The 25,623-nt window shown below is 44.4% G+C and overlaps 1 protein-coding gene across 1 annotated transcript in view; it reads left to right on the top strand.

Moving 5' to 3' along the window:
* The first annotated feature begins 5,666 nt into the window (after positions 1–5,666).
* Positions 5,667–25,623, top strand: part of PHLPP1 (PH domain and leucine rich repeat protein phosphatase 1) — a 135,915-nt gene continuing 115,958 nt past the window's right edge. Inside the window, exon 1 of the mRNA XM_066326033.1 lies at positions 5,667–7,120. Within this exon, the coding sequence (XP_066182130.1) occupies positions 5,767–7,120 (1,354 nt within the window). The 5' untranslated portion in view covers positions 5,667–5,766. The remainder of the gene's footprint in view (positions 7,121–25,623) is intronic.

The raw sequence follows: 25,623 nt of genomic DNA, 5'->3' as shown, positions 1-25,623 counted from the left end.
CAAGAAGTTTGTGCTGGAGAAGAAATTCCAAAATTTGCTAAGGAAGCTGCACCTCCCAACTGTTTAACTGCAATGCTAACAGAGCTCAGCCAGTGCATGTCACAACGGGAAACATTTGTGTAATCAAAGGATCACCACTGCCGCTGCTGATGGCTTAGGAAAACCCTGCCTTGCTGAAAACAATACAGGTTAGCTCCACAAGAAACTGAAATTCAAGTGGCCAAGTACTGCAAATGAGAATCACAGTCACTTGGACAACCTTACAGCCAGATTCTGCACCTGGCTCCGGCCCCTCTGCCCAGAGGGAGCTGGAACAGGACTCTAGTACAGCAAGAAGGAAGTTTCACAGCCTGGTACTCCCCTTTCGGAACACAGGAACCTGACTTGTGCCCATCACCTTGAGAGTAGTCTAATGTGCAGCCAAGAAGGCACTCACCTCTTTTCTCCTCTCTCCATATTATGAGAATATTTACACTTACCCTCACTTGTAACATGCTTTGAAGTGCACTGTTGAAGAACATGTACTGGTGTTGATATTACTTGCATGGAAGTGGTTTTGGAATCAGAAACACAGATCAAACCTTGCTGAAAATTATTTAGGGAGCTGTAGGCATAAATAACCTCCTGGATCATAGGAATCCAGCATTACCGAGTATATAAACAAAAGGGCAACAACTTTAAGATCACTTACAGCCTTTAGATTTTATTTCAGGCATTGAGTAATGGAAACTTCCCTGTTCAAGAATAGTTCTTAATAATATCCTCAATATAAGAACACTTTTAAAAGTAAATGTTTCCCTGAATATGCATCATCTTAAATACCTGAGTACACTGAAGGCCTTACATGTCAAGATGAGCACAACTGCCATGGAACATACAGACACTATTGTGCTCAAGTTTGCAGCTGGAGCAACAATCAGCATAAAGTTTCAGTTCCTCGTTGTCTATATATCCAATTTGTTCCTATAGCTGTGGCAATTGCAAATATGAATGAGGGATACAGATGCATACCTAGCATTTTGAAAAATGAAATTAATCCCTACTCATAAAATATTATTTTGAGAACCATTTCAATATGACAACATTCAATTTCTCTTTAGAAAGAAGGTTATTCTTACTATATTGTTTAATTTCAAATGGTCCCTTTGCTCATCCATCTCCTGGTCTCTGAATTACATATACAGCGGCAAATGTCTTTTGTTTTGCATTTTGACATTGAAATTCATCTCTTGCTTTGTCATCTGGAGAAAAATTCTTCCTTACTAAAAAAAACCAAAACAGGCTACTAAAGAAGAGAGCTGAGTAAGTTCCCTAACACTCTGCAGGATTGAAAGACATTAAGTTCTTTCTTTCTAAGCTCCCTCTCCACCTTCACATGTTAACTGGAATCACTAAAGTGATTAATACCTTCTTGAAACACAGATGAACATTTAGCAGCATCATTGAAGATGACTTATAGCAGAGAAAGTATAAATATAATCTTTCCCACACTAGCATTTCTCAGCACTCAGCTTTTGATCCACAACTGACTTGTCAGTCCATTTTTCTGTAGTCAAGGACTGGGGATTAAGCAATTCCTGTTTAATGATGGCATATTATTTTGCAATGATATCTTTGAAAACAAAACTCAAACTGGGTGTTCACTGTGTATTTGATATAACTAAAAAAAAAAAAAATCCATTTGAGTATAGTTCATGATAAAACTGAGTCTACAAAAGCTGTTTACTATCCCACTGCAGCAGACATTTCTGAAAAATTAGACAGTACAAATAAGTCATCATTGAATTGTCTGGCAAAATATTAATTGTAGCTAAACCAAGATGTTACCAGAAATGAAGGGGTATAATGCTAACAAAGAACAGAACAGAACCAGCAGCAATATGAATCAAAACCGGACCTGGTCCTCTCTTCTACATTCACAATGAAAGAGTAAGGAAAAGCACAGACACCAGCTGATGCCCATAATCTGTCCCTTCCCTTGCAGAAACATCTAATAGCAACACAGTGTATCCCTGAGGGCTTTAAAGGAATCTCTGAGAACTGGGGGAGGCAGACTTCGGAAGAGGCTAAGCACGAATCAACACACTCCAAGCACCACTGCAGTTATTCAGTCAGCTCTGGGGATGTGTATGGAGCCTGATGCCTCCTGCTGTAGCTGTAGCAGCTGCCAGCAGAAACGTGGACAGTGAAGATCACAACAGCTCCAGCCTCTGTGAGGATTTCAGATAAGGTCTGATAACTCTGGATGTAACACTGTCCTCAAGTCTTGTGGTTTCAAGACCTGGCATTTTCCTGCACCTCTGTGTGTGAGTGTATAATTCATGCATTTCATTCATTCAGTATGAGGAGTTTTGGTATGGAGTAATTTATAGTAATCTCTGATAAATTACTTTTTATTCCTGCATTTTTTGTTGTCAACTCCTCCTCAAGATTGTCCAGGTCTGGTCAGGAAACTGAGATTGCAAACCATCCTCTTTCATTTTACCTGTCTCCCAAACAGCTGTCATCAATCCAGCTTTAGAAAACGGAAATGTGTATTTCACCCTTCCACTTCCTTCAGTCAAACATCAATTTCATAAACTCCATTCCCATGTCTGACAACGTCAGTTAATACCTATCAAAATTCACAAATTCAGGAAAGTTTAGGAGTATATATGAGATACTGGGAAATGGAAAATAGGAGCTCTTTCTCATAAGTTGGAGAGTTCAATTTAAATATGCATGTACTTAGAGATTTCAAGCACACTTCCCTGCACAACGCAAAAATAACCAGGCTGGGTGCTGCTAACATTTGGAGGTGCTAGGCCACTACAGAAACTGCCGCCTTCATGTTCAGCAAAGTATGAAAATCGACCGCACGCTCCCCTTTCTCCTCACAGCTCAACTCAAGAATGCCGGGAGCCTCATTGCAGCCTTCTGCTCCTGAACAAATTTCACAGGGCAGAGATAAATCCAACATTTTCCCTCTCCCTCAGGACTTTAGTACAGCTACTTTGTTTTTTAATTGCAGAAAGGCACTGATGAGTAGAGCTGCTGGCAGCAGGGCGTTAGCTGGGCAAGAGGGAGAGCCAGGTCAGCTCAGTGCCTGGCCACTTCTCTGAGTTGTACTGCCCACAGCGGCTGCTCCATGAGGACTCAGAGAAAATCCAGAGCCACCCCATGGAGGATCTGGCCCAAAGCTGTCCAAATGACTTTAACTGCGTGTTCCTACACTATGGGAACTATGTCCACAGAGGACACAACGAGAGTATGTTTAAGTCTACCCAAGAGAGAAAAGAAAGCCTGCCAGGGAATACTGTTGCTGCTTCTAAGCACCTTGGGGTAAAGGCTTTAGAGTTAAAAAACCAAAAACAAAAAAAAACCCCACAGTTATTCGAGTCAAAGGGCAATGCAATGCTGGTATGTGCATAGCAAATGTGTAAAATTCAGGCCAAAAATTGGAAGGAATTTCCCAACAGGGACGACAGGATGGCCCCAGGACAGTCTTCCAGATAGGGCAGAGGACAAATCAGCTGAGCTCAGTTCAAAGTGATGTTCAAACTTGTCTATCTGCTGTGTTAGGGGGACCTCACTAACATGTAGGATGCGGTATCTCCAGCCACAAGGGAGAAAACTGGAAGCTACAGGAGACATCTCTTTGGTTCTGTGTTCTGGACTTTTTCTGTGTGTAGATGAACATTCAGGTATTTGAACAGTTTGAGAAAGGTTGATCTTTTCTCTCACCACTCCCACCAAAGAAGAGAAGGGCTGGAAGCTGTTTGCTAGAAACATTTCAAGCATCATCATTAACAATGAGGCGCCTAGAGCTTGCTGTCTCCTTCTGAGTGTGTGTCTCTGTGTGTGTGTTTGCATGTAGAACATTTCTCTCACACATTTAAATCAAGGGACCTGGTGTAACCTCTATGAAGTAGGTGGCACAAGGGTGGTGCAAAGCAGTAGAAATAAATCAGAATACACCAAACAGCCAGAACTGGAGCTCATCTACTCAGTTCTGACTTCTGCTGCATGTTGCTACTGTCAGAGGAGGTTTTGGGCACCAGTTTAAGTCTTTAATGGCCAAGTGCTGCTGTCATTTTCTGTCAGTTTGTTCTCTTGAATTCCCAAGAAGTTCCTGCTGGTCATTGCAGTTCTAGATACAGCTCGGCACAAACTCCACAGTCAGACCAGTTAAATTTCAGACCGTTCTGTTCAGAAAGTGGGTGGTTTTCACACACAGTAAACATCAGCTTTGCTGTTACAAAAACTTTTAAAAGGCAGCTATGTGATTTCCCCATTCTTTGGAGAATACCTGTTTTCTGTGCCCTGTTTCATCTTCTTCTATGCAGTACGAACATGGTAATGTGGAAGTGTGGAGAAATGTTTTATTAGGGAAGGTAAACCTTAATTTTACTATGGTTTATTTTATTACACGTGTGCACTAAAAAGACCAACTAGCTAAAAATAATGTTTTGCTTAGAGTTTATCTCCGGGTTCTTAGTGATGATTTATCTCCCCTAATATTGACATAACTGGTCAATTGCCCAGAACTCTCAATTTATTGCAGTCTATCGCGTTTTTCATGAATATCTGGCAAGATGCTTTGCTGTGATTTTACAAAATGGATTAAAGAGAGATCTCAGGCAGTCACAGTCCCATCCAGCAGGCATTACTCAGCTAAAACATCTCCAGGAGCCCAAGAGATTTCTCTGAATTCCAGAGTATGGTGTCCTTGCGGTATGAAACCTCACGTTTACATTGCTAATTGAATGTACCTGATTTTCCTTTTCAGTAATTTGTTTGAAATCATGGGACATGTTTTTTAAAAAATATGTTTCTATTTAACGGCTGCTTCTCAGCAATTTTCTACAAGTCGTCATCTTAGGTAAGTTTAGTCCCTGAAATACAATGACAGCCTAATGGCACTGAAACCTTCTCTGCGTCTACTCACAAAGCAGCTCTCTTTACGGTCTGTGCGCGTATATACACATAGACGTTTCCACCCACATTTCCATGTCTCTCTCCATCTTGGATCTAGAGAAACCGTCTCCCTCTTCGGAGGGGAAGACTGCCTGGGCTCAGCGCCGAGGCAGCGAAGGCGGAGAACGCGTCAGGTTGGGCAGAGCGGGGCGAGTGCGGTCACTGGACCTGCCCAACCCTCCGACCACACCTAAGGAACACAAACACGGAGAGCGGGACAAAGTCCTGGAATAATTTTAACACGGATTCAGCCCCGCGCCGTGACGGGCGGCAGCTGCACACCTGCCGTGCCAGCGGAGACACCGCGGGCGCTGCCCGGCCTGCCGCCCGCGCTCCCGGCCCGGAGCCTGCGCGGCCGCGGCGCCGGCGGGAAGCCGCGGGACTGCCGGGACTTGCGGCCGCCGCGGGACTACAGCTCCCAGCGGCCCCCGCGCGCCGCCCGGGCCGGCTGGGAGTCACGCTGTGTTTATCGGCGAGGCCCCGCCCCGCCGCGCGAGCGGTGGCGTCACCCTCGCGAGCCTCCCTCGCTCCCCGTGGGCTGGTTAATATTCATGAGCCGCGCGCGCGCGGGGAGCGGCGGACGGCGGCGGGATCGCTCGCTCCTCGCCTGCCTCCCTCCCTCCCTAATGGCGCTGGCGACAGCCGGGCAGCGGGACTGAGCCGGGCACCGGCGGAATGCTTCCCGCGGCTGCTACGTAATCCCCCCACCCCCGGGACGCGGCGCCGCGCTCCGCTCGGCCCCCCCCCCGCGCCGTGCCGAGCGGCGCTCCCAGCAGGGCGGCGGCGGCGGCATCCCCGGCCCCGCGGGCGATGGAGCCCGCGCAGCAGCGAGCAGCAGAAGCCCCGGCGGCGGGAAGCGGGCGGGGGGAGCCGGAGAGCGGCTCCCCGGGCAGGAGGAGTCAGGCGGAGAGCGGCGCGGAGCCGTCGGGCGGCGGCGGGCAGCTGGACGGCAAAGCAACCGGCGGCCCGCGGCGGAGGCGAGGGGGAGCCGGCGGCTTCGCTCCTCCCGCGGCGCTGGCGGCCGGCGGGACTCCGGCGGCCCCCGGCGGGGCCGGCAGCGCGAACTCCCTGCTCCTGCGGCGGGGAAGGTTGAAGAGGAACCTCTCCACCGCCTCCCCCTCTGCCGGCGGCGCCCCGGCCCCCTCGCTGGGCACCCGCAGCTTGGACAGGAAGGCGCTGCTGCTGCTGAAGCCGCCCCGGCAGCTACAGCCCCTGCAGCCCCCGGAGCGGGACTGGGTGCGGCGGGACCTGCAGCGGGGCTGCGTCCACGTCTACGAGCGGCACATGAACTGCTACCTGCGCCCGGTGCTCTGCACCCTGGAGACCACTGCGGCCGAGGTGGCCGCCCGGCTACAGCAGCTCGGCCACCGGGGCGGCAGCAGCGTGGTACGAGTGCTGGGCAAGGCGGGCGCGCCGCCGCCGCCGCAACCCCCGCCCGAGCCGCCGGCGGGCCCCGCCGAGGCGCCGCCCGAGCCCGCGGCCGAGGGGCTGCGGCCGCAGCCGGACGAGAAGCCCAGGAGCCGGCGGGGGACCCGGAGCGGGCTAGCCGGAGGAGGCTGCGGGGAAGCGGCGCGGCCCGACCGCCTGCCGCTGTGCAGCGGCGCCGAGGAGAGCGACTTGGCCGGCGGCCGGCCGAGCCCGGCGCCCTCCGACTTCAGCCCCGGGGCGCCGCCGGCCGAACTGTACCTTGCGGGGCCGCCGCTCTCCTGCCCCTCTCTGCTGGGGGAGCTGGGGCCGACCGGCTCCGACACCGAGAGCTTCAGCCCCAGCGCCGAGAGCGTCTCCGACCGGCTGGACCCCTACAGCAGCGGCGGCGGCGGCGGCTCGTCCTCTTCGGACGAGCTGGAGGTGGAGCCGGCGCCCCCCGACGGGGTGGAAGAAGCAGGTGCGGGGCCGGGCCGGGACGCCCCCTGCCCGGGGGAGCTGCTCCCGGGGCGAGCAGTGGGGGTGCCGGCGGGCGCGGCCGGCGGGCGGGAGCAGCCGGCGGGGCCGCCCGCCCTGTACGTACAGCTGCACGGGGAGACCAGCCGGCGGCTGGAGGCCCACGAGAAGCCGCTGCAGATCCAGAACGACTACCTCTCCCAGCTGGGCTTCCGGGACCTGTGGCGGGTGCAGGAGGAGGGCATGGACTCGGAGACCGGCTGCCTCATCCGCTTCTACGCCGGTGAGCGGGGCCGGGGGGTGACTGTGAGGAGGGGGCGGGAGCCGCGCCCAGCGCCCCGGCTGCTGTTGGCGCGGCCGGCGCCGGGGTGAGCGGAGGGCGTGCGGGCTGGGCGCTGCTGCTCCGCTGGGCTGTCCCCTGTCACGGGGAAGGTGGCCCGGGGCTGTCCCCTGTCACGGGGAAGGCGGCCCGCGGGTGTCTCCGCGCCGGGAGGGGCCGTGCCGGGAGGTCCCCGGCGGCGGCGGGAAGCGCTGCCCCGAGCCGGCTGCCGGGAGAAGCCGCGGTGTCGGCGGCGCCCGGGCTGCTCCAGCGCGGTGCCCAGGGCAGCCTCCCCTGCCTTCACCGCCTCGGTAATGGAGGTCGCGCTTGTGTTGTTTTTCCGTTCCCAGCAGCAGCAGCACTGGGTGTTAGAGGTTAAATCAGCCTTAATCTACTAGTGCTTTCCCTGGTGACGAGGAATTGCATCGGTGCCGCTGCCGGGCGCGGGAGGTCGAAGGCTGTTTGTTCCAAATGTTTGCGGGATGCCGGCAGCTCGCTGGCGGCTTAGTGGAGCTGCGTGCCCGCTCCGGGGAGCGCCGAGCCCGCCCCATCGCGGGGCCGTGGGCACGGCGGGCTCGCTCCCGAGGGGGAGAGCCCCGCGCAGGTCTTGCTCCTGGAGCGGGTTACGGCAGTACGGGCCGTGCAGGCTCCTGAGCGGGCATTCCTGCAAACAAAATCCTGCGCTTGGCTTTCCGCGTTGTTGGCATCAGTTTTTCCCGTTAGAGTAGTGGGACTTCACTGAGAGACTGAGGGCAGTAAGCGAGAGAAGTAGGGGAGACACAGGTCATGGTCTTTGGAAGCGGAGTGGTCGAAACCTTTATAAGGAAAAGGAAGAAGCTTTGTAATGCAGCTGTGCTGTTAAAACGTATAGCACAGAATTTGGAGAGTGTTGGGTGGGAAAGTTAGCTCCCACGTTGTAATTATGCAACCTTCTGCAGTTTTAGGGAGGTTTAAAAATACCTTGTGTGTCAGTTGAGTTGGTTTGTGTAGAAGACTTACTGTAATCTCATAATTTCTTGGGCTTTAACTATGCTGTACATCTCTTCAAAAAGAAGACATTGTTTAATGTCCAAGTATGCGTTCAAATACCTTGTAAGATTTTCTGTGAAATACGTAAATGTGATATCCTGAGATGAGGTCATACTAGCAAAGTAGCACATGCCATCCATCTCCTTGCTGGGTTGGCTGAGCAGAATGGTCCTTCAATGAACCGTGAGAGTTCAGTGCTTCAACTCCGAAAAATACAGATATTCTTTTCTAGAGTGAATTCTGCTGAATGTCATATGGAGTCGTTAATGGTGGGGTAGGAAGGAGAGCAGTATGCTGGATAAGTGCCCTTTTTTTATTCAGAAGAGAATGTGGGAGTGGTGGCAAGTGGTCAATTCAGCTTTTTTTCAGATTTTTCTGATTGTACAATGACCCTGGGTTAACGAGTGCAAAAGTAGCATTTGTTAAAGGAATTGACAGAAATAGGTTAGATGCATTTGGGTTAGAAAGTAGCTTAAAATACTTTTTTTTTCAGATGATGATTGTGGTCTTTTGTGTTTCTCTGCCTGCTCTTGAGGATGGAAGTCAGCAGGTGATGCTGGAAGAGATATTGCTTCCTTTATTTCCAGTCCCACCCCAGCGTTAAATGGGGCTGCACACACGTGTTTTAAATTGGGACAGCTGTGTGCCTCCTTTTCTAACAGGATGCGTTCTAAAGGAAAGACAATCAGGAAACATACTGAAGCCTTACACACAGTTAAGCCTGTTTGCATGTAGTTTTAATGTATTAAATGATTAATTATACATGCTAAATGAGGATGTTGAAACTCTCTGTTTTATTTCAGTGTCTCAACTTGACTGCTAACATGGCTTGTACATTTTAGACTTCCTTGTACAAAACTACTGGATAGAAGGGTATTTCTGTGAGCATACATAGGATTAAATTAATGCAAATTTCTTATGCAAGTTCATATGCTAACAAGTATGCCTCTGTACTTCAAAAGTGCAGTGTGTTTTGAAATCCTTATCTCTTTGAGGGGATCTGTGATCAACATCTAAAACACCTGTGATCAGGTGCTTGTAACAGAAAGGTTGCAGCATCTTAAGTACCAGACTAGCCAAAAACAGTTAAGAAAATATTACTGACATGTAATCATACTGATTTTATGTAACTGTCTTGGCAAGTTATCTCTGCTTCCTTATTTTATACACACACCACCCGAAGATGAAAGGGCGGGAAGGAGAGACACTTAAAAAGAATATACTCCAAATTACACTGGAAAGGGGAGCAATTTTTTTGGCCCCAAAGTTAAGTGTTTTGCTTAGGAGAAATACTTTTTAAATAAATGATCCTCCAGGATCTTACCCTAAGGAAAGCTTTAAAACAGTGATTTCCTGTTTGCCTAGGACTTCGTTGATTTAAGTGGCCTGGCTTGTCCCAATGGATAGAGAACCACTAGCATCTCTATCCCTGTAATTTCCTGCAAGCTGTCTCAGTAGGATTTGGTGTTACTGGCCTTGTACTGATGTGAAATGGCATAAACCTAGGTTGGATTTATTGAATTGCTTCTAAAAGGAATTCTTTCACCTAATCCCCCTGGAGTGGGGAGGAAAGAAGAGAGCAAAGTGATGATTTTGGTTTTTTCTTTTTTATTTCTGAGGTTAGACAGTTTTAAGACTGGAAGATGACTGTACTGAATTACAAATTCACCATTACAAATTCCACATAAGACAATACAGCAAATAGTTTCAGTGATTGCTGTAGGCTGGTAATTTCTCCTGTTGTGGCATCTGGAAAACACAGATTAAAAAATTATTGCTAGGAGAACTGCAGAGAATCAGATTTTTCTACTATGACATAAGAGTTTTCTTAATAAATAGCAGTCCACAAATATTCTGTAAATGAAATATCTGGTCTTTCAAAACCAAAATGGGACACTAAGAAGGTAAAAGTGCTTCCTGTACGTTGCCTTGGTTTGTTTCAGAATGTGGTTAGTGCATATTTATTCTGGTGTCTCCTCTCGTTTTCTTCCTTAAGAGTGTGTATGTGGTTGATTTCAGTCAGTGTCTTGACTCTTAAGCATTAAATGGATAACACCACTGCTAAAACAAAATCCCTTACAGCTTTAAGGGGCTGATCCTACTTCCTGTAACATCAGTTTGAGCAAAACTGAGCATTAGCGTTTGGTCAGGCATGTCAGTTTTTCTCTCTGTTGAAATCTATCTTAACAAAAGATAATATCCTCAAAGTTTGAAATACTTAATCTCTAAAAGGACATGGTTAAATATCTTTCTGTTGAGATTCTGTGTGACTGAGTTATGGAACTGCGTAAGAATCCATAGTGCAATTACAGTCATGATATTGTCGCTGGGAGACCGATTAGGTCAGACTTCCTAAACTATTCCTAAAACCTCAGGGTGGCTGTGATCCAGAAGACTTCTTGCAAACAAGTTACAGTATTCCTTATTGCTTTGTAAAAATAATTGTTGTCCAGTGGCCTTGATGACCCGATAATTTACACGTAGAAGGAAAACCAGACTGATACAGCAATCTCATTAAAAGCTGCAAAACCGCTTATTTGTTTCAGATCAAAACTAAGCATGGAATTATATGCAGTGCTGTGTTCTGGAGCTTCTCTGTGGCAAGGGGCGTGTGTAATACGATCCTGGTCTTGAAGACTGGTTCAGTACAATGGACGTTTGAGCCTTTTTTGTTTTAGCGATGAAAGGTGATGTTGTTTCTGATTCTGGCACTTGGCCACCGTTAAATTCTCTGCCCCTTGATGTGACATAGGGCTTCTGCACCTGCCAGTGTCATCAAATATATCACTTTTTCAGTAGGTGACTGCCTATAGGCAGAATACTAAGATATGCCAGATGTAATTAAGGGTGTTAATTTTGCATCTGGCTGTCAGATGTTATTTGGGAAGAGATCATTTTGGCTCACGTGGCCTTTTAGAAAGCTGTGAAAAAGAAAAATGAGTCTAGCTTGGTCTTGAAATCTGTTTAAGGGATGTTGTTCTGTCCAGTAAAGAAAAGGAGAGGAAGATCTTGGGTCAGGATCAGTTGCAGTGCTCAGAGCAATTGCGTTTGCTTGCCTTCCTTAAAGAAAGTACACCTTGTAGTTGGGGTCATAATGAGACTTCCAGCTAGATGGATGGAAACACGGTTTTAGATGCTTAGTTTAGAAGGTGCCAGGGGCCTGGCAATGCAGAGCTTTGTGGAATGTATTGAATTGCTGGCTGCTTGTTGTGCTACTTGCTGAATAACTCAGTTCAGCTATTTAATACATTGATAAACTCGATTTAAGGTGACTGAGTGCTGTTATGGGGGGGAATCATGCCCGAGACACTTTTTATTATTGAGTGTGGAGAACAGCTGTGCCCTAAAGAGCTGCTTTTGGAGCACTTGACGTAGTTCTGATATCTCATATCTTTAACATGAAAGTAATTAATTCACATTAATTTGAATGGATGTCTTTTTGCAGGTGTGATTGGACAGGAGAGGTGTCTGTGAACTTGTCTAAAACCAAAAGAAAAAACAACCTCTGCCTAGGGCTGCCGTGATCCTGATTCTTTTTTTCTTCCTAACGTGACTCGGATGAGCATTCTTTACCTTGTAATCATTTATGTGTTGGCATCTCCTGCAGAGAGAAGTGATACCTAAAATTTTCCTCTTTGGGAAACTCACATTTCAGCTACATAGCAGTTTAAATCTGGGCTTGGTCCATGTCGGTCCCAAGGTATGGCATTTCTGCTCTGCAGGAAAGTTTAAAATGGTTGCATTGCCTTTGGCTGGCTCCACCTGCTTATCTCCAGTTGGAATGGGGTCTTTGTGAGGTAGGCAGCTTTCAGGAGGGCTCTCGGGAAGGAGGAGCCATGCAGATAATGCTGGAATGTTGGTGCGGCCGCAGCTGAGCTTTGGTATGTGACAGCTGTTAAGTGCAGTGGTCTTTGCAACTTTTAAATTCTGTTGTACTCCTGGCTAGCATCCATAACTTAAGTACGTGTTAAGTACCGACACGGGAGATTTTAGTGTGATGTGCATAGCAGTTACTATATATACTAAACATGTAGTACCTAATTTGGTACATCCAGGAGCTGAATTTCTTCACTGCTGCAGCACAGAACATGGCATTCTTTTTCATTTCTTTTCTCTTAATGTATTTTGATACTGTCCCTCTTGCAATTTTTATCAATTATTCCCCTCCCCCCTTTTTTAAAGCTGTACAAACATCCTCTTGATGATGGAATTGCTGATATACCTAAGAGCCCTTCTCTAATTAAAGCATCCATCTGTTCTATTAGGACACTGACAGACTGCTGTGCATCTAAGGCACTACATGGTTCTTGGGAAGGTACTGCTTAATAGTATGAAAAGGAAAGGATTAATTCGGTCTGGTGTTATCAACTGGTGTGTGCTTCTTAAGTATCAAACCTACTTTGATAGTTAAAAAAAATCTCTTTATAAAATAATGTAAAGAGATATTTATTTGTTATTTAAATGGTCCTGTAGAAAAGAGGCAGGTATAAGATACCTGCAGGTCAATTTGAAAAATTTATGCATACAGAATTCCCTAGAATAGAAGTTTAGAGCTGGAAATCCTGAATACTGCTACTTCTTATACTCAGCTTTCTAATTTGGAGGGAACCTGTGCCTCACATGCCTACAGCTTCGTTTCCCTTGGCATTTAAGGGGTGATCATTATGAATAACTATTTAAGCTATTAGAATATTACTTTAGGGGGAAAAAAAAGAAAAATAAACCAAAACCTAACCTTCTATTTTCCTTGGACAGAAGCTAAGATAGTTTGACTTAGTCTTCAGTGTTTCATTATTTCACTGCTTGTGGAAGGGGGCACAATGGCATTTTAATTCAGATCACAGTGCTGGTGTGCTTGTTTTCAGCTTCCCTTGAGTCAGTTTCGTTGCTCTATTTTAGAACTTTTGTGCTCAAATGAGGATTTGCACTCTGGGAAGCTGTTTGTCTGGAGTAGCTCTGTAATAACTATTCTTTAACCTAGAGAATTCAATGCTGTACTTAGCTTTGAGGGTATTTTGGTAAAATATTTTGTGTGTGTGTATTGAAATGGAATAGATTTTGACACTTCAAGTCAGTTGCAGTTTGTGTGGGGAAACTTAACCCAAGTAAAAAAGGGTAGGGTGGGGTGTACCAAAATATCTTCAGGTTCGTAAACTCCACTGTCTTGGCCATGTGATTCTAGCTTAGATTTTATTTCTCTGAGATGTTATAAGAGAAATGCAACTGACCTTCAGAAACAACTCAAGAGTTTTAAACTCATTGAAAAATGAATGTGTCTTAACTTTTTCTGTATTTGACTCTAAGACAGGAATTCTGAAACCCTTTGCAGGATATATCCAAGCCCTTTGCAGGATATTTAAGAAACATCACAGGAGGACAATGGTCCTCATTTAAATAAAATATAATGGTATCTTTCTTATAAAATAATCTGAGAGATTTGAAACCTGTTAAACTTACACCTGCATGGTACTATCAGACTTGTATATGTATAGATTTAAGGTAGTTAAGGTCTATAAATTTTATGGCAGAAGATTTCTGTGAAAATTCTAGATTTTTCAGTTTTGTGCTTCATTCCAAAGCATTGTGTTTTATTCTTCGTGTAACTTTTGTCCTTAAATAGCTTTTCTGGGCAGTTGAATTAGCTGTAGTGTTGGCTTTTTTTGTGAGAATAATCTGGATATTTTTCACTAGAGAAAATAACCTGTATTCATTGTAGATTAGTGTGTGGTTTTTTTTTTTTTTTTTTTTTTTTTTTTTTTTTTGTTTTGTTTGTTTTTTTTTTTTTTTTTTTTTTTTTTTCAATTAGTCTGGCATTTATCCACTGTAGTATCTTAACATAGATACCACTTTCTAAAAATAACTCGTGGCAAATTTGAATTGAACATTTTCCCACTGATTGCTGTTACATACTGAAGTCACCTTAAGTATCTGAGAATTTACTTAAGTATTGTTATTTGTGATATATTTTATTTAACTCTTAGTTTACTTTTTATCATGTGTGCAATATGATAAACTGTTAATGTGAAGAAAGAACTTTACTTGCTGTTTGGAATGCAGCAGCTGTTATACCATCACGGGGGGATGTATGTGGGTTTTAAATGAGTAACAATACTGTGTTTTGCTGAAATTCTCTTCAGGATTTCAGTTGGCAAAATGAATGGTAGAACAGGTTTTCTGTGGTGTCTGTGCTGGCATATCCACCATGGTGTTTGGTTTTTTTTTTTTAAAGAAGGCACTGTCAGTAATCGCCTTTTGGGGTCTTGTCAGTTACTCACCATGGATGTGGTCACCAGGGCCCTCTGTGCTCCCTGCCACTGTCACATGAAATCATTTAGTGGATAGTCCAAGTTCTTTATGCCACTTACCCCAGCCAGGGACAATTTTGCTTCCCTGGTTAGCTAGCTAGCTAGTCCTGACCTTGGGGTCTGATGGCTGAGACTTTCTGCTCCCATGGATGTGATTAAATATGGGAATGGTACATAATCTCTTGGGTGACGTGTACTCCCCTTCCTGCTCCATCCCCCCATTATTTAGCAGGCAAAAATTGTTTTTTGGAGGACATTGCATTTAAAAATTATAACTATAAAATCAGGAAGACAGACCTCATGGAGTGAAGTAATTTAATTTCACAATGTAGCACACTATTCTTTGAAGCTTTTTCTGTCGATAGGAAAGTAAAATTTCTTCCAGCTGGCTTTGACTTATTTGGAGGGATGCTGAAAATACTCATTGCTCAACTAACTGTGTGTTCCTCGATTTGACAGCTAAGAATAACTGTTTACATATTGATGCAAAATACTGCGTTTCAGGGAGATTTTCTCTCTGGTTTTATCTAGTTCAGTTCTTGGTAGAAGGAAGACGAAAGTTGTGTAAGTGGGCAAGATTTTTAGAAGTTAACTCAATGTGTTTTTGTGGGCCAGAGGTAAATTTGTCCTTCTGCAGGGTATTAATTGTTCTTGGTCTTGTGCAGTGGCAATAGGAATCTTCAACTTTACTAGGCTGTGGATTGTAGTCATAATTCTCAAAACACCATAATAGCCACTTGAACCAGTTCTTCTCATCTTCGAGCACTCCAAATGCCTTGCCAGCTTATTTGAATAAAGACAAAACAATGGGCCTTGGTCCAGGGGGTAATGAGGAGCTGGAATGCCTTTGAAGTTCAGGACCCTGGGCTGTAGGTGCAATTTGCATAAACCTCATTATGTAATCTGAATGCAATTTCTCTTCCTGTTTGTTTGATTTATGAAGCTTTGTGTCCAAAGAGAAAGAGATAGTAAGACCTGTAATTAAGATAAGTAGCAGGCCACTCCTTTCTGAATGTGTGCTCTGTGGAGGAGAAAATGTAGATGCAGCATTAAGGGTAGAACAAAACCTGTGATTCAGGCACCTTCAGTTGATGAGAATAATTCTGACTCTTTTCCTTTGAAAAAGCTGCATGCTTCTTTAAACAATAACTATGCCTAGTTCAAACTACTATTGGCTCTAATATAAATGGTACAGAAAAGCTTGGAAGTCCTTACCAGCAGCAATTTTGCTTTTGTATACACTATGGAGAGGCTCTGTCTAAGCAGCTCTCATCAGTTTTAAAGCTGCCTTTGAAAGTTGTAAGTATCTAAGTGGACAGTGAATTTTCTGATCAGAATTGTGTACAGTGACATTTGTTGTTCTCATTCAAGCATTTGCTCTGTCTTACTTCCAGATCCTCTCTAACCTTTTTCTTACACCATACAGTAAGTAGGAGCACTGCATTTGTGCTTAAGAGTCCTACAAGTAGCAAAGCTACCTATATATGCAATCTACTTGCTTATTAGATGATTGGTCAGCTGAACCAGTGACTCTTTATTGTGAGTTCTTTTATGATTATTGGCTCAGATGCATAGAATTGTTGAGGTTGTAAAGACGTCCAAGGTCACTGAATCCAACCTTTGACTGAACGACTCCATGCCAACTGAACAGTAAGTGCCGTGTCCTGTTGTTTCTTGAACGCTTCTGGGGGTGGTGACTTCACCACCTTCCTGGGCAGTCTATTCCAATGCCTGACCACCCTTTCAGTGAAGTAGTTCTTCCTGATGTCCGACTTGAGTTTCACCAGCTTGAGGCCGTTTCCTCTTGCTCTGTCACTTGTTGCCTGGAAAAAGGGGCTGCCACCACCAACATGGCTGCATCCTCCTTTCAGGCAGTTGTGGAGAGTGATGAGGTTCCCTATGAACCTCCTTTTCTTCCAGCCTAAACAACCTGAGCTCTCTGTCTCCGCATCAGACTTGTGCTCCAGACCCCTCACCAGCTCTGTTGCCCTTCTCTGGACACACTCCAGCCCCTCAATGTTCTTCTTGCTGTGAGTGGCCCAGAACTGGATGCAGAATTCAAGGTGCAGCCTCACCTGTGCCAAGTACAGGGGACAATCACTGCCCTGCTCCTGCTGGCCACACTACTGCTGATACAAGCTCAGATGCCTTTGGCCTTTTTGGCCACCCGGGCATGCAGTGGCTCATGTGCAGCTGCTGTCAACCAGCACCCACAGGTCCTTTTCCACCTGGCGGCTTTCCAGCCTCTGCCCACAGCCTGTAGCTCTGCATGGGGTTGTTGTCGCTCAAGTGTAGGACAGGAGGAAGGTATTTCTCCTTGTTCTTGTGTTACTTGGTGGGACAGACAGACCTCTAGGGGACATCAGTGAGCAATCATCTTATTTTTGAAACTTAGTGGGTTGTCTCAGGCATAATTACTGTGTGTCACTGTTGACTTTCTGCATCTTCGTCTGTTTGCTTTCATGCTATGAAGCTTGTCTGTTGAAATAAAGAAGTTAATGACAAAGTGTTAAGAATGAGGTGGTGGAACATCTGGAAGATGGCTAGCGTGTTTAATGAACTGAAGTTAACAGTCTAGGAGCTCTTGGTTTCTTCTGGTACTGCTTTGTGGCCACAAGCACTAAAGCATGATAGTTTGCAGGTTGCAAACAGGATGTGTCTCAAAGAGAAGTTAATCATGTATGTGTGGGAGATGCAATTTAGCATTTCAGAAATACCAACAGGAGTTTGTTGAAAGCTGTTCAGTATGTAATTATACAAAATTATTCCTGAGTTGAGGACTTGTAATGTACTGTCTTGGTAGAAGCATGGTTGCGTGGATTAAAAATTGATTATTTAGAAGTAGACCGGAGTTTATATCCTTTCAGAGCAAACAGTTAACCTTTTTGTCTTGGGTGTCCTAGCTAATAAAAGAAAGGACTGGCTCAAAATATTTGAAATGTCCAAGCTCTAGGAAGTTGCTGGGGATGTGTCTTACCTTTTTTTTTTTCTTGTGGAGGGGGGTGAGCAGGTTTCTTTGATGGCATCAAAATCATATCCCTTCTCTATATTGATTCAATTAGAGCCTATGGTCTGCGTATTTCATGTGAATAAACAGAAAATTCATGTGATACATTTCAGACTATCAAATACAGAAAGTGTTTCCATTTCATGACTTCCAGAACAATGATATCATCTCTATAAGCATATTCATCCCTGCTATGTTTAGACTATAGCACTGCTTGGTGTGTGTGTCTCTTTAATCTCCTTAATCAAATGACAATTTTAATTGCTGCTAATATGAGAGGAGTACATGAAATTATTTTACTCATTTTGTTTACAGGTTGCATATTGGATGTGTCTCTTGTAAGAAAAATGCTTCAGAATGCTTCTTTTCTGGATATTTGTGATAAAAGATCCTGGTTTATTTTGCGACTTGCAGCTTCTTGTAATTGAAACCTAGAATGAAAATATATTGATCAGTATCATTAGATACTGTAGTACAGAAATTACGACAGTTTGTAGCCTGCAGTGGACTAGGTCATATTCTTCTGTGAGTGTCTGAGTAAATGTTTCTCTGGTTAAAATGGTCTGCCAGAGCCTGAGGTATATTTGATGTTTGATTTGCAACACTGGGTGGGATGTGATCCTTTGCTCCAGTGCTCCATTGGAGTGTGAGCAGTTTCAGCACTTCTTGCTGCTTCAGTTCTGTGTTAATAGGAGATGTATTTTGAGTTCTGGCCAATAACTGATACTACTTACTTACACTGTGGAAATGGGGAATGTAGATTTGTCACCTTAGTTGTGAACAGCACTGTCTTGAGGGTGTCAGCAGATTGCAAAGCAGAGATCAACTGTAGAGGCTTTCAGCCCAGAACAGGCAGCTAGATACTTTTCACCCCTTTTGCCTTATTTTTTGTCCTCCTTTCTTCTTACTTGCCTTTTTTGCAGTGCTTTTATTTTTCTTCTTTTTCTGTTTTTCCTTTTTATTTTTTTTTCTCTTCCCTCCCTTTTTTTACTTTTTCCTCCCCCCTTTCCTCCTCCTTTTTCTACTGGAAGTTTTTGGACATTCTTGGCTGCATTTACCAACTCAGCCATTTTGTACATATTGAGTCGTCTTATTGAAGATTTTGAAGGGTTTCTTTTCAATATGCATGTATCAGCAGGCCTTTTGTGTGTTCCTCATTCTCCCATGCCTGTATCTGTAAGGCTGTCTATCAAACAGTACCACTGTATTGCTTGTGGAGAAGAGCATTTGTTCTCGCATGGCTAACACAGGGCTGCAAAAATAAGTAAAATTCTCTCCAGAGAGTCACAGCACATGGCTGTAACAAATTCAACAAATTGCTGTCTGGATATGTCAACAATGTAGGATAAGGCCATAGTAGTCAAAACAGATAAAAAGAACAGAGCCTTAAAACAGTTTAATGTGTACTGTACCTTTATATTACAGGAATAAGCATTTGAAAAGTTTTTAGTGTTTTTTTTTAAATAAAAAAATCTTGTGTCACATGTATGTTCTTCATCCAGCAGAGCATCTCTAGCAAATGTATGATTTTAAAAGGCAAGAGTTGGGTTGTCTGTTAAAAGAATTTGTAAACTGGTTATGAAATAAAGGAAAAAAAGGCTGGTTTTGCATAGTGAGAATTATGGCTGATGGTAGAAGAGTTCATGCTGTTATAGTCTTTGAACCTAGAATTGGATGTACTGATCCTTTAGCATTAGACTGACTTGTCAACATTGGTATTATATGCAGCACATTCTTAAAGCTTCTGCTTTTTAGGAATGTGTACAGCACACATGGAGGAGATTCAGCATTTGGCACTGCTCTCGTGTTTGCTGTCACCAGCTAAGCTAGGCATGATCAACTAGACAAGTCAAATAAAGCATGCAGTTAACAACCATTGTCCTTTATGAACTGTGAAGGAAAGTGCTGCTAGGGAGTGTTGTGCAGGGAATGTCTAGTCTCCTCTTTTAGCCCTGAAAAAGGTAGGGTTCCTGGTAGGCTGGTCCCAGGAACTCAGTGTTCAGACTTCTGTCCAGAAGAGGATTGCATACCAACCATATGAATTTCAGTGGGGCAGGTGGCAGATTCTGCACCTGGAATGTGGGAACCTTGGATGTGCACACAACCTGGGGAACACGATGTTGGAGGGAAGCCTCACAGAAACTGATCTGGAGATCCTGGTCAATGGCAAGTGGAATGTGAGTCAGCAATGTGCCTTTGCAGCTAAAAGGGCTTAACAACATCCTGAGGTGCGTTGGGCACAGCACCACCAGCCAGTTGAGGGAGGGCATTGTCCTGCTCTGCTCTGGTGCACCCTTGCCTTGAGTATTGTGTGTAGTTCTGTGCACCACAGTATAAGAAAGATTTCAAGCCATTGGAAAGGATCCAAAGGAGGTCGACAAAGAAGGTGAAGGATGTAGAGGGGAAACTTTATGAGCAGTGGCTGAGGTCAGCTTGGTTTGTTCAGCCTGGAGGAGACAGAGGGGAAGACCTGACTGCAACCTACAGCTTCTTCCCAAGGAGAAGCTGAGGGGCAGGCACTGATCTTCTCTCTGATGACCATCCCTCCAGAGGGAATGGCATGAAGCTGTGTCAGGGGAGGTTTAGGCTGGATGTAAGGAAACCAGCAGAATGTGGCTGGACACTGGAACAGGCTCGCCAGGGAAGTGGTCATGGCACCAGGCCTGCCAGAGTTCAGGAAGTGTTTGGAAAACGTTTTCAGATACATGGTGTGATTCTTGGGGCTGTTGTGTGCCAGGTCAGGAGTTGGACTTCTGGAATCCTTGTGGGTCCCTTCTAACTTAGAATATTCTGTGATTCTATGTGTTCTTGTCACTGGTGAACACAAGAACAGCTGTAGTTTTTGTAGAGGTGAACTGTTCTTGGCATCTATGTGTTCTTTATTCTGTGAGATTCTTAATCATGTTGCACTCAGAGTTGGGGAATTGCCCTTCCAGATGTGGTATTGTTCATCCAAGTTTGTTCTGTTGCTCTGTGTGTTGGCAATCCTTAATTAGAGATGGTATTTAACATGGTCTTCAGTAGGTTCTTTGGCCATTGTGCCTTGGCACTATATATTTCAGGTCGCACTGCGATTTTTCTTCACATTTTCTTTGCATTTTTCACATTCAGATTTTACTTTAGCTCATATCCACTAATTTTCATGTCAGCATGTTCTCAGTTGGAAGTCCTTTGGACTGTTCTCTGTAGACATGACTCTACTGCTTTGCAGTATATAGTTGTCCAAAGATGGTTGGAGACTAATGTCTGACTTTCATGCCTAATGCAGATGCTGTCCATACCAAAACAAATGCTGTGACTTCAAGTCTTTCATGCCCACTTTTTATTTTTATAAACCCACCAACATTTTTGTAGCAGAAATGTCTGAATATAATGATGTCTTCATCTGTAGCAGGGAAATAGTGCAATACCCTTATTTTCCTAATGAAATGTTAGACAAACCTTGTCTTATCATTGATGCATAAACATCCTGTTCTGTCTTTTTGAATTCTCTTGTGTGTTTGCTTCTCCACACTGGAGTTAGAGTTGTCCTTTTGGCAGCTGCTGCTGAGGAGAATGCACCCTGTGGGATTGTCTGTGGGCAGGCACACCTGGCAGTTTTGCTTTGGATGGGATTATTTCCTTCCCTTTTTGGTAGTGAAAAGCATGGTGGTATCTGGTTGTAGGTCTCTTTAGGCCAACATGGCCACTACCCTGAAAATTTCACTGTGATTTGATGAGACACAGGGCTGTCACCTTTCTGGCAAGGCACAAGGGTGAGGTGCTGCTGTCTCACGTGTACCAGCCTGGGTTCCTAAATTACCAGCATGGCCAGGTGAACTGCAAAAATGAGTGCACAGTGCTCTGGGTCGTGTTGATCTTTCCCTCTGTGTGCTATTCTCACCCTTTCCATTTTCTCATGTGTATGTGAGGCTCTCGAGAGATTTGATGAGCAACAGAGTCCTCAGTTAGAGGCAGCTGCCCTGACTTTGTTTCCTAATGACCTGCAAGGCAAATTGTTGAGTGCATTTATTCCTTGGTAGTTATAAAGGCGGGGAGGGGGGGGGGGGAAGGTAGCACATGATTGGGGAAAAAAAAGTTTTTGCATCTTGCTGCAACTGGTTGTTACTCTTATTCATGTGTGTGCTTTGGTTTTTATTGAAGGGACTTGAAGTCAAAAGAGGGTTTGAATGCTGACGTATGAGTTCATCCAGTTAGGGGTTTAAGGTACAGAGATAAATACAGTTGTAGCTTGCTTGCAGGTGTCACGAGTCTCGTGGTGAGTGAAGAGCAAAGGTAACCACGCCATGTGGCAGAGAAGCACGGCTTGTCTCAGACTAGCTGGTGGGGCTCTTGCCTGCAGGTAGAGCAGTGCTCTGCCTCCATCGGCAGCTCCGCTGGCTCTGGCAGCGGCGGGGTGGTGACATCACCCTGAGGAGAGTCACTGGGGCTGCTTGTTCTGCGCAGGCACTGGGGAAAGGGTTTCTTTCGTATGCTGTCTAATAGATTCAGCCTTTTATTTTATAATATAATTAAATAACCAAGCCTTTGTGAGGCTCCTGAATTCCTTTAATTTAGCGGCAGCACAGAAGCTGAATTCAGAGTATTCATGGGCCTGTACTATCTCCCTGACTACTTGCCAGGTCTATTCATGCTGTTCTGAGTGCAGGAAGTTCTCACATTCATTCAGGGTTGGGGGGTTGGGGGTGGAAGGCGTTGTGTGGCTGGCTTTTTTTTTTTTTGGTAAGCAAGGGAAATGGTTATAAGGAAAATTCTTCAGAAATTCCCTGGGACCAATTTACCAACTGTTAATCTGTGAGTAAATAATGGGAACAGTTTATACACTTGGCAGCTCTTGAGAAAGAGCAAAGAATCATGAGAAGTTCACAGTCCACAGCCCCAAGATAGCTGAATCCTTTGGTATGTTCAGATTTGTCTGAACAGGGACAGATTAGTATTTTTTGGTAGTATATGTAATCGTAGATATTCTGAAGTGCTGAGTTTGATGAGGAAAACTTTATGCTGGCATGTGGTAGCTGGCTGCTTACATTTAACTTGCATGAGTTAAATAATTCTTTTTCTCTTTGAGTTTTAAGGCTCTAGCCAATATGTTTGTCATCCATGTATTGCGCTCTCTCAAGGAGGGGATGAGGAAGTGTATTTGCTGCCTGGTGAGAAGAAAGCTAGTAATAGTGGCTTTGCTTTGGTTTGGGGAAGGGGAGAGAGAGGGGACAAGAAGGGCAAAGAAAACGGAGGAAACAATGACTAAATCAAAGCTAGTAGTCAAAACTACAAAATGCTCTGCAAACTTGAGCATTCATTTCACTTCTCAGGAGCTGTCTCACATCTCTGACCTGTGGTATCTAATCTTTATAGCTAGATACCACGGTGATGGACATTACTGACACATGTAAAGGGCATTGGAAAAGGGAAAGTGACATATTGGTGTGGGTTTTCTGCTGCTACAGCTGAGGCATTGAGGAGAGCACACAGCTATCTAGGATGAGTATAGCAGGATTTGGGCAAGTTGCCATTTTTACCAAAACAAACAGAATTGGGATGGTACAGACTCTCCTGGTATTTGCTTGTTAACATGTCTCTGGGTTGTCTGTTGCGAAATGGAGAGAGAAGTGCTTGATGGAACAGTGGATATACACCATTTGGTACCTGAATGGCAAGAAAGTCCATAGATTAAAAGCTTTTTATGTAGGCAGAGTGGGCTACATCTAACATGTTTCATCTGGAAACTGAATTGAAGGTGGGGAACACAAAGTTTGTGTGTCTGGCTCATAGCATGTGGCAAAGTATGCATTTTTATACTGGAGTATAAAACCTGCAAGCCAATGTACAGTTAAAAATAATGTTTTGAACTTGGATTACCTTAAAGCTAAGTAATCACCTTCATTAGATTCCACCTTTATTGGGATCCTGGCATGTGTAGGACTCAAAGGTTGCCCTGCTGTGAGACTTAATTTGAAACTCTGATGTTTTTGTAGGACAGTTTCCTGTTCTCCTGAAAACTGCAATGTGTTTTTTGAGTTTCATTCTGTTCCTTTATAGTTTCTAGAAGGAAAAGCATTGTGCTTATACTCTGTCAGTGAGTATTTAGGTGGGTTTTGTCCTTTTCTCTTTCCATGCTCCTGCATGCAAGTTTTAGAGATCAGTCTGAATTACTTTTCATGAGATTAAAAGTCTTGTGAATGAAGTAGTTTTCCCAAGGGGTCCCTGGTTCTGGACCCGTAGTACATTAAGAACATTTACATACAGATTATGACACCTGTTACCACGCATGCAACTGAGAAAATAATGCCAAGTGTCTGGATTGTTCTAGGAAAAAAACAAGGAAGCAAGGAGTGAAAAATTGTTGCTGGTAGATAGCCTCTTCATATTACTTCTCTCCCTTCTCCCAACTTTCAAACTATGAGTTTTGAATTCTATTTTCTATTATAAATTCTGGTGCTGAATAGCTGTGGCAGCTTTCCTTTTAGAACAGCTTACCATTTTAAGCTCTAAAAGTACTGCGGTAGCTTTACTTTTTACAGCTTTATGTTAAAACCTTCTGCCTGCCTGTATGTATAAAATTACACATGTATAAGGTTTTAATCTCTGCAAAGTTAGAAGGTCACTACTTAAACTTACTTTGTGAACCCAATTTCATAACAAGACTAAAAAGTGCATGCAAGCACACATTTGCTTCGAGGTTGGTTTTCTGGTATTTTTTCAACACCTTGTGAAAGTCTTCAGCAAAATGAAGATAAATAGCTTCAGCTATTCCACACATTCTTGAGTACTGGAGGAGGGGAGTGTGTCAGTTGAGGGGAGGTTTACAAGTAAAACTCCTGTTGCCAGGCAGCCCAAGAAGTGCGTTGGCATCACTTGGAAATGAGTGCAAATTATGGGCTGCTGTATGAGCAGAGTGGACAGTGGAGATAATAAGAGTGTGAAGAGAAACTTGACTGTTTCGAAATTAGTTTGTTTCACCTTCCAAAATACAGGATATTAAAGTTAAGGTTACTGCCTTTCAAAGTCTGACAGTAGTGTGAGTAAGAGGAGAGCTGGGCTACACAGAAAGTGTAATTCCTATAGTTTTTTTAATTGTTCTAGCATGTTCTGTTGAGTTAATGATTGCTGTTACAAAATGGGGTGTTGGAATGTGTAGTTATGCTATTGCTCCTCCTAGCTGTTACCGTTGTGAGTAGATGAATGCACAAGAGCTGCCTGTTCTGTTGTAATGCCAAGTCTTTTTGTTTAGCTTCTGGCTTATATAAGCAAATTGAGCGCTTGCCACAAGATGCTTTGTGCAAGATACTATCACCTGAAAGTGCCAGTCTCCAGAGGACTGTGTTGTTCCCTCTGCCTTTATAATCTGATATTGGGGACCATCACACGGGTAAAGTAGGAGTCAAAGGCTTAGTACTATGTGGAAGAGCTTTACATATGAAAACCATCTTGGTTTTCATTGCAAGCCTTTTCTTGCATGTCTCCTTTCCTGACCGTCAGTGGTGTAGGATTTGCTCTGTTGAAACATATGCCTTTGTAAGATTAAATTTGTCAGAGTGTGTGTATGTTTAGCAGAATGTTGTAAGATAGTAATTAATGCTGTAGCCGTCATGTGAATGGAAAATATTTCTGCAAACATGTCTATGTATCTAGATACTTAAGAGGATAAAATTAGGCTTTGGAATTTCCCTTTGGTCCTGTTTGACTTAGCCAGCTCTTAGACATTTTATTATGGTGATAATAGTTATCTGTCATTGTTTCACTTTTAATGTCAACATTGTGCTGTCTTTTGCAAGAGCATAACATGCAAACTAGTAGCAAACCTGGGGCAAATCAGGACAGTCAGATGGAGGTTATGTTGTTATGTTCTGTCACCTGGCAAGCTTCTGTCCTTTTTTTCAGTTTCCTTGTGAGTTTAAAAACTGTTGTAGTAACTGTGTAGCTCCTTTCTTGAAAATATTTTAGCTTCTCTACTTTAAACCCTAGAAGTTGGAAAGTACGGGCATATATTCATTCACAGGTCTTCAGTGTTTGCATTTTATGATGACTATAAAAGACACTGATTTAGCTGAGACTCAAAATTCCTCTAGGATTCTTATGTCCATAAAAGATAAAACTGTATAATCTTACTGATAGAACAGTACCAT

Source organism: Sylvia atricapilla, chromosome 1 (assembly GCF_009819655.1).
Source record: "Sylvia atricapilla isolate bSylAtr1 chromosome 1, bSylAtr1.pri, whole genome shotgun sequence".
In the NCBI taxonomy this organism is placed as follows: domain Eukaryota; kingdom Metazoa; phylum Chordata; class Aves; order Passeriformes; family Sylviidae; genus Sylvia; species Sylvia atricapilla.
This window is presented reverse-complemented; position numbering and strand designations above follow the sequence as displayed.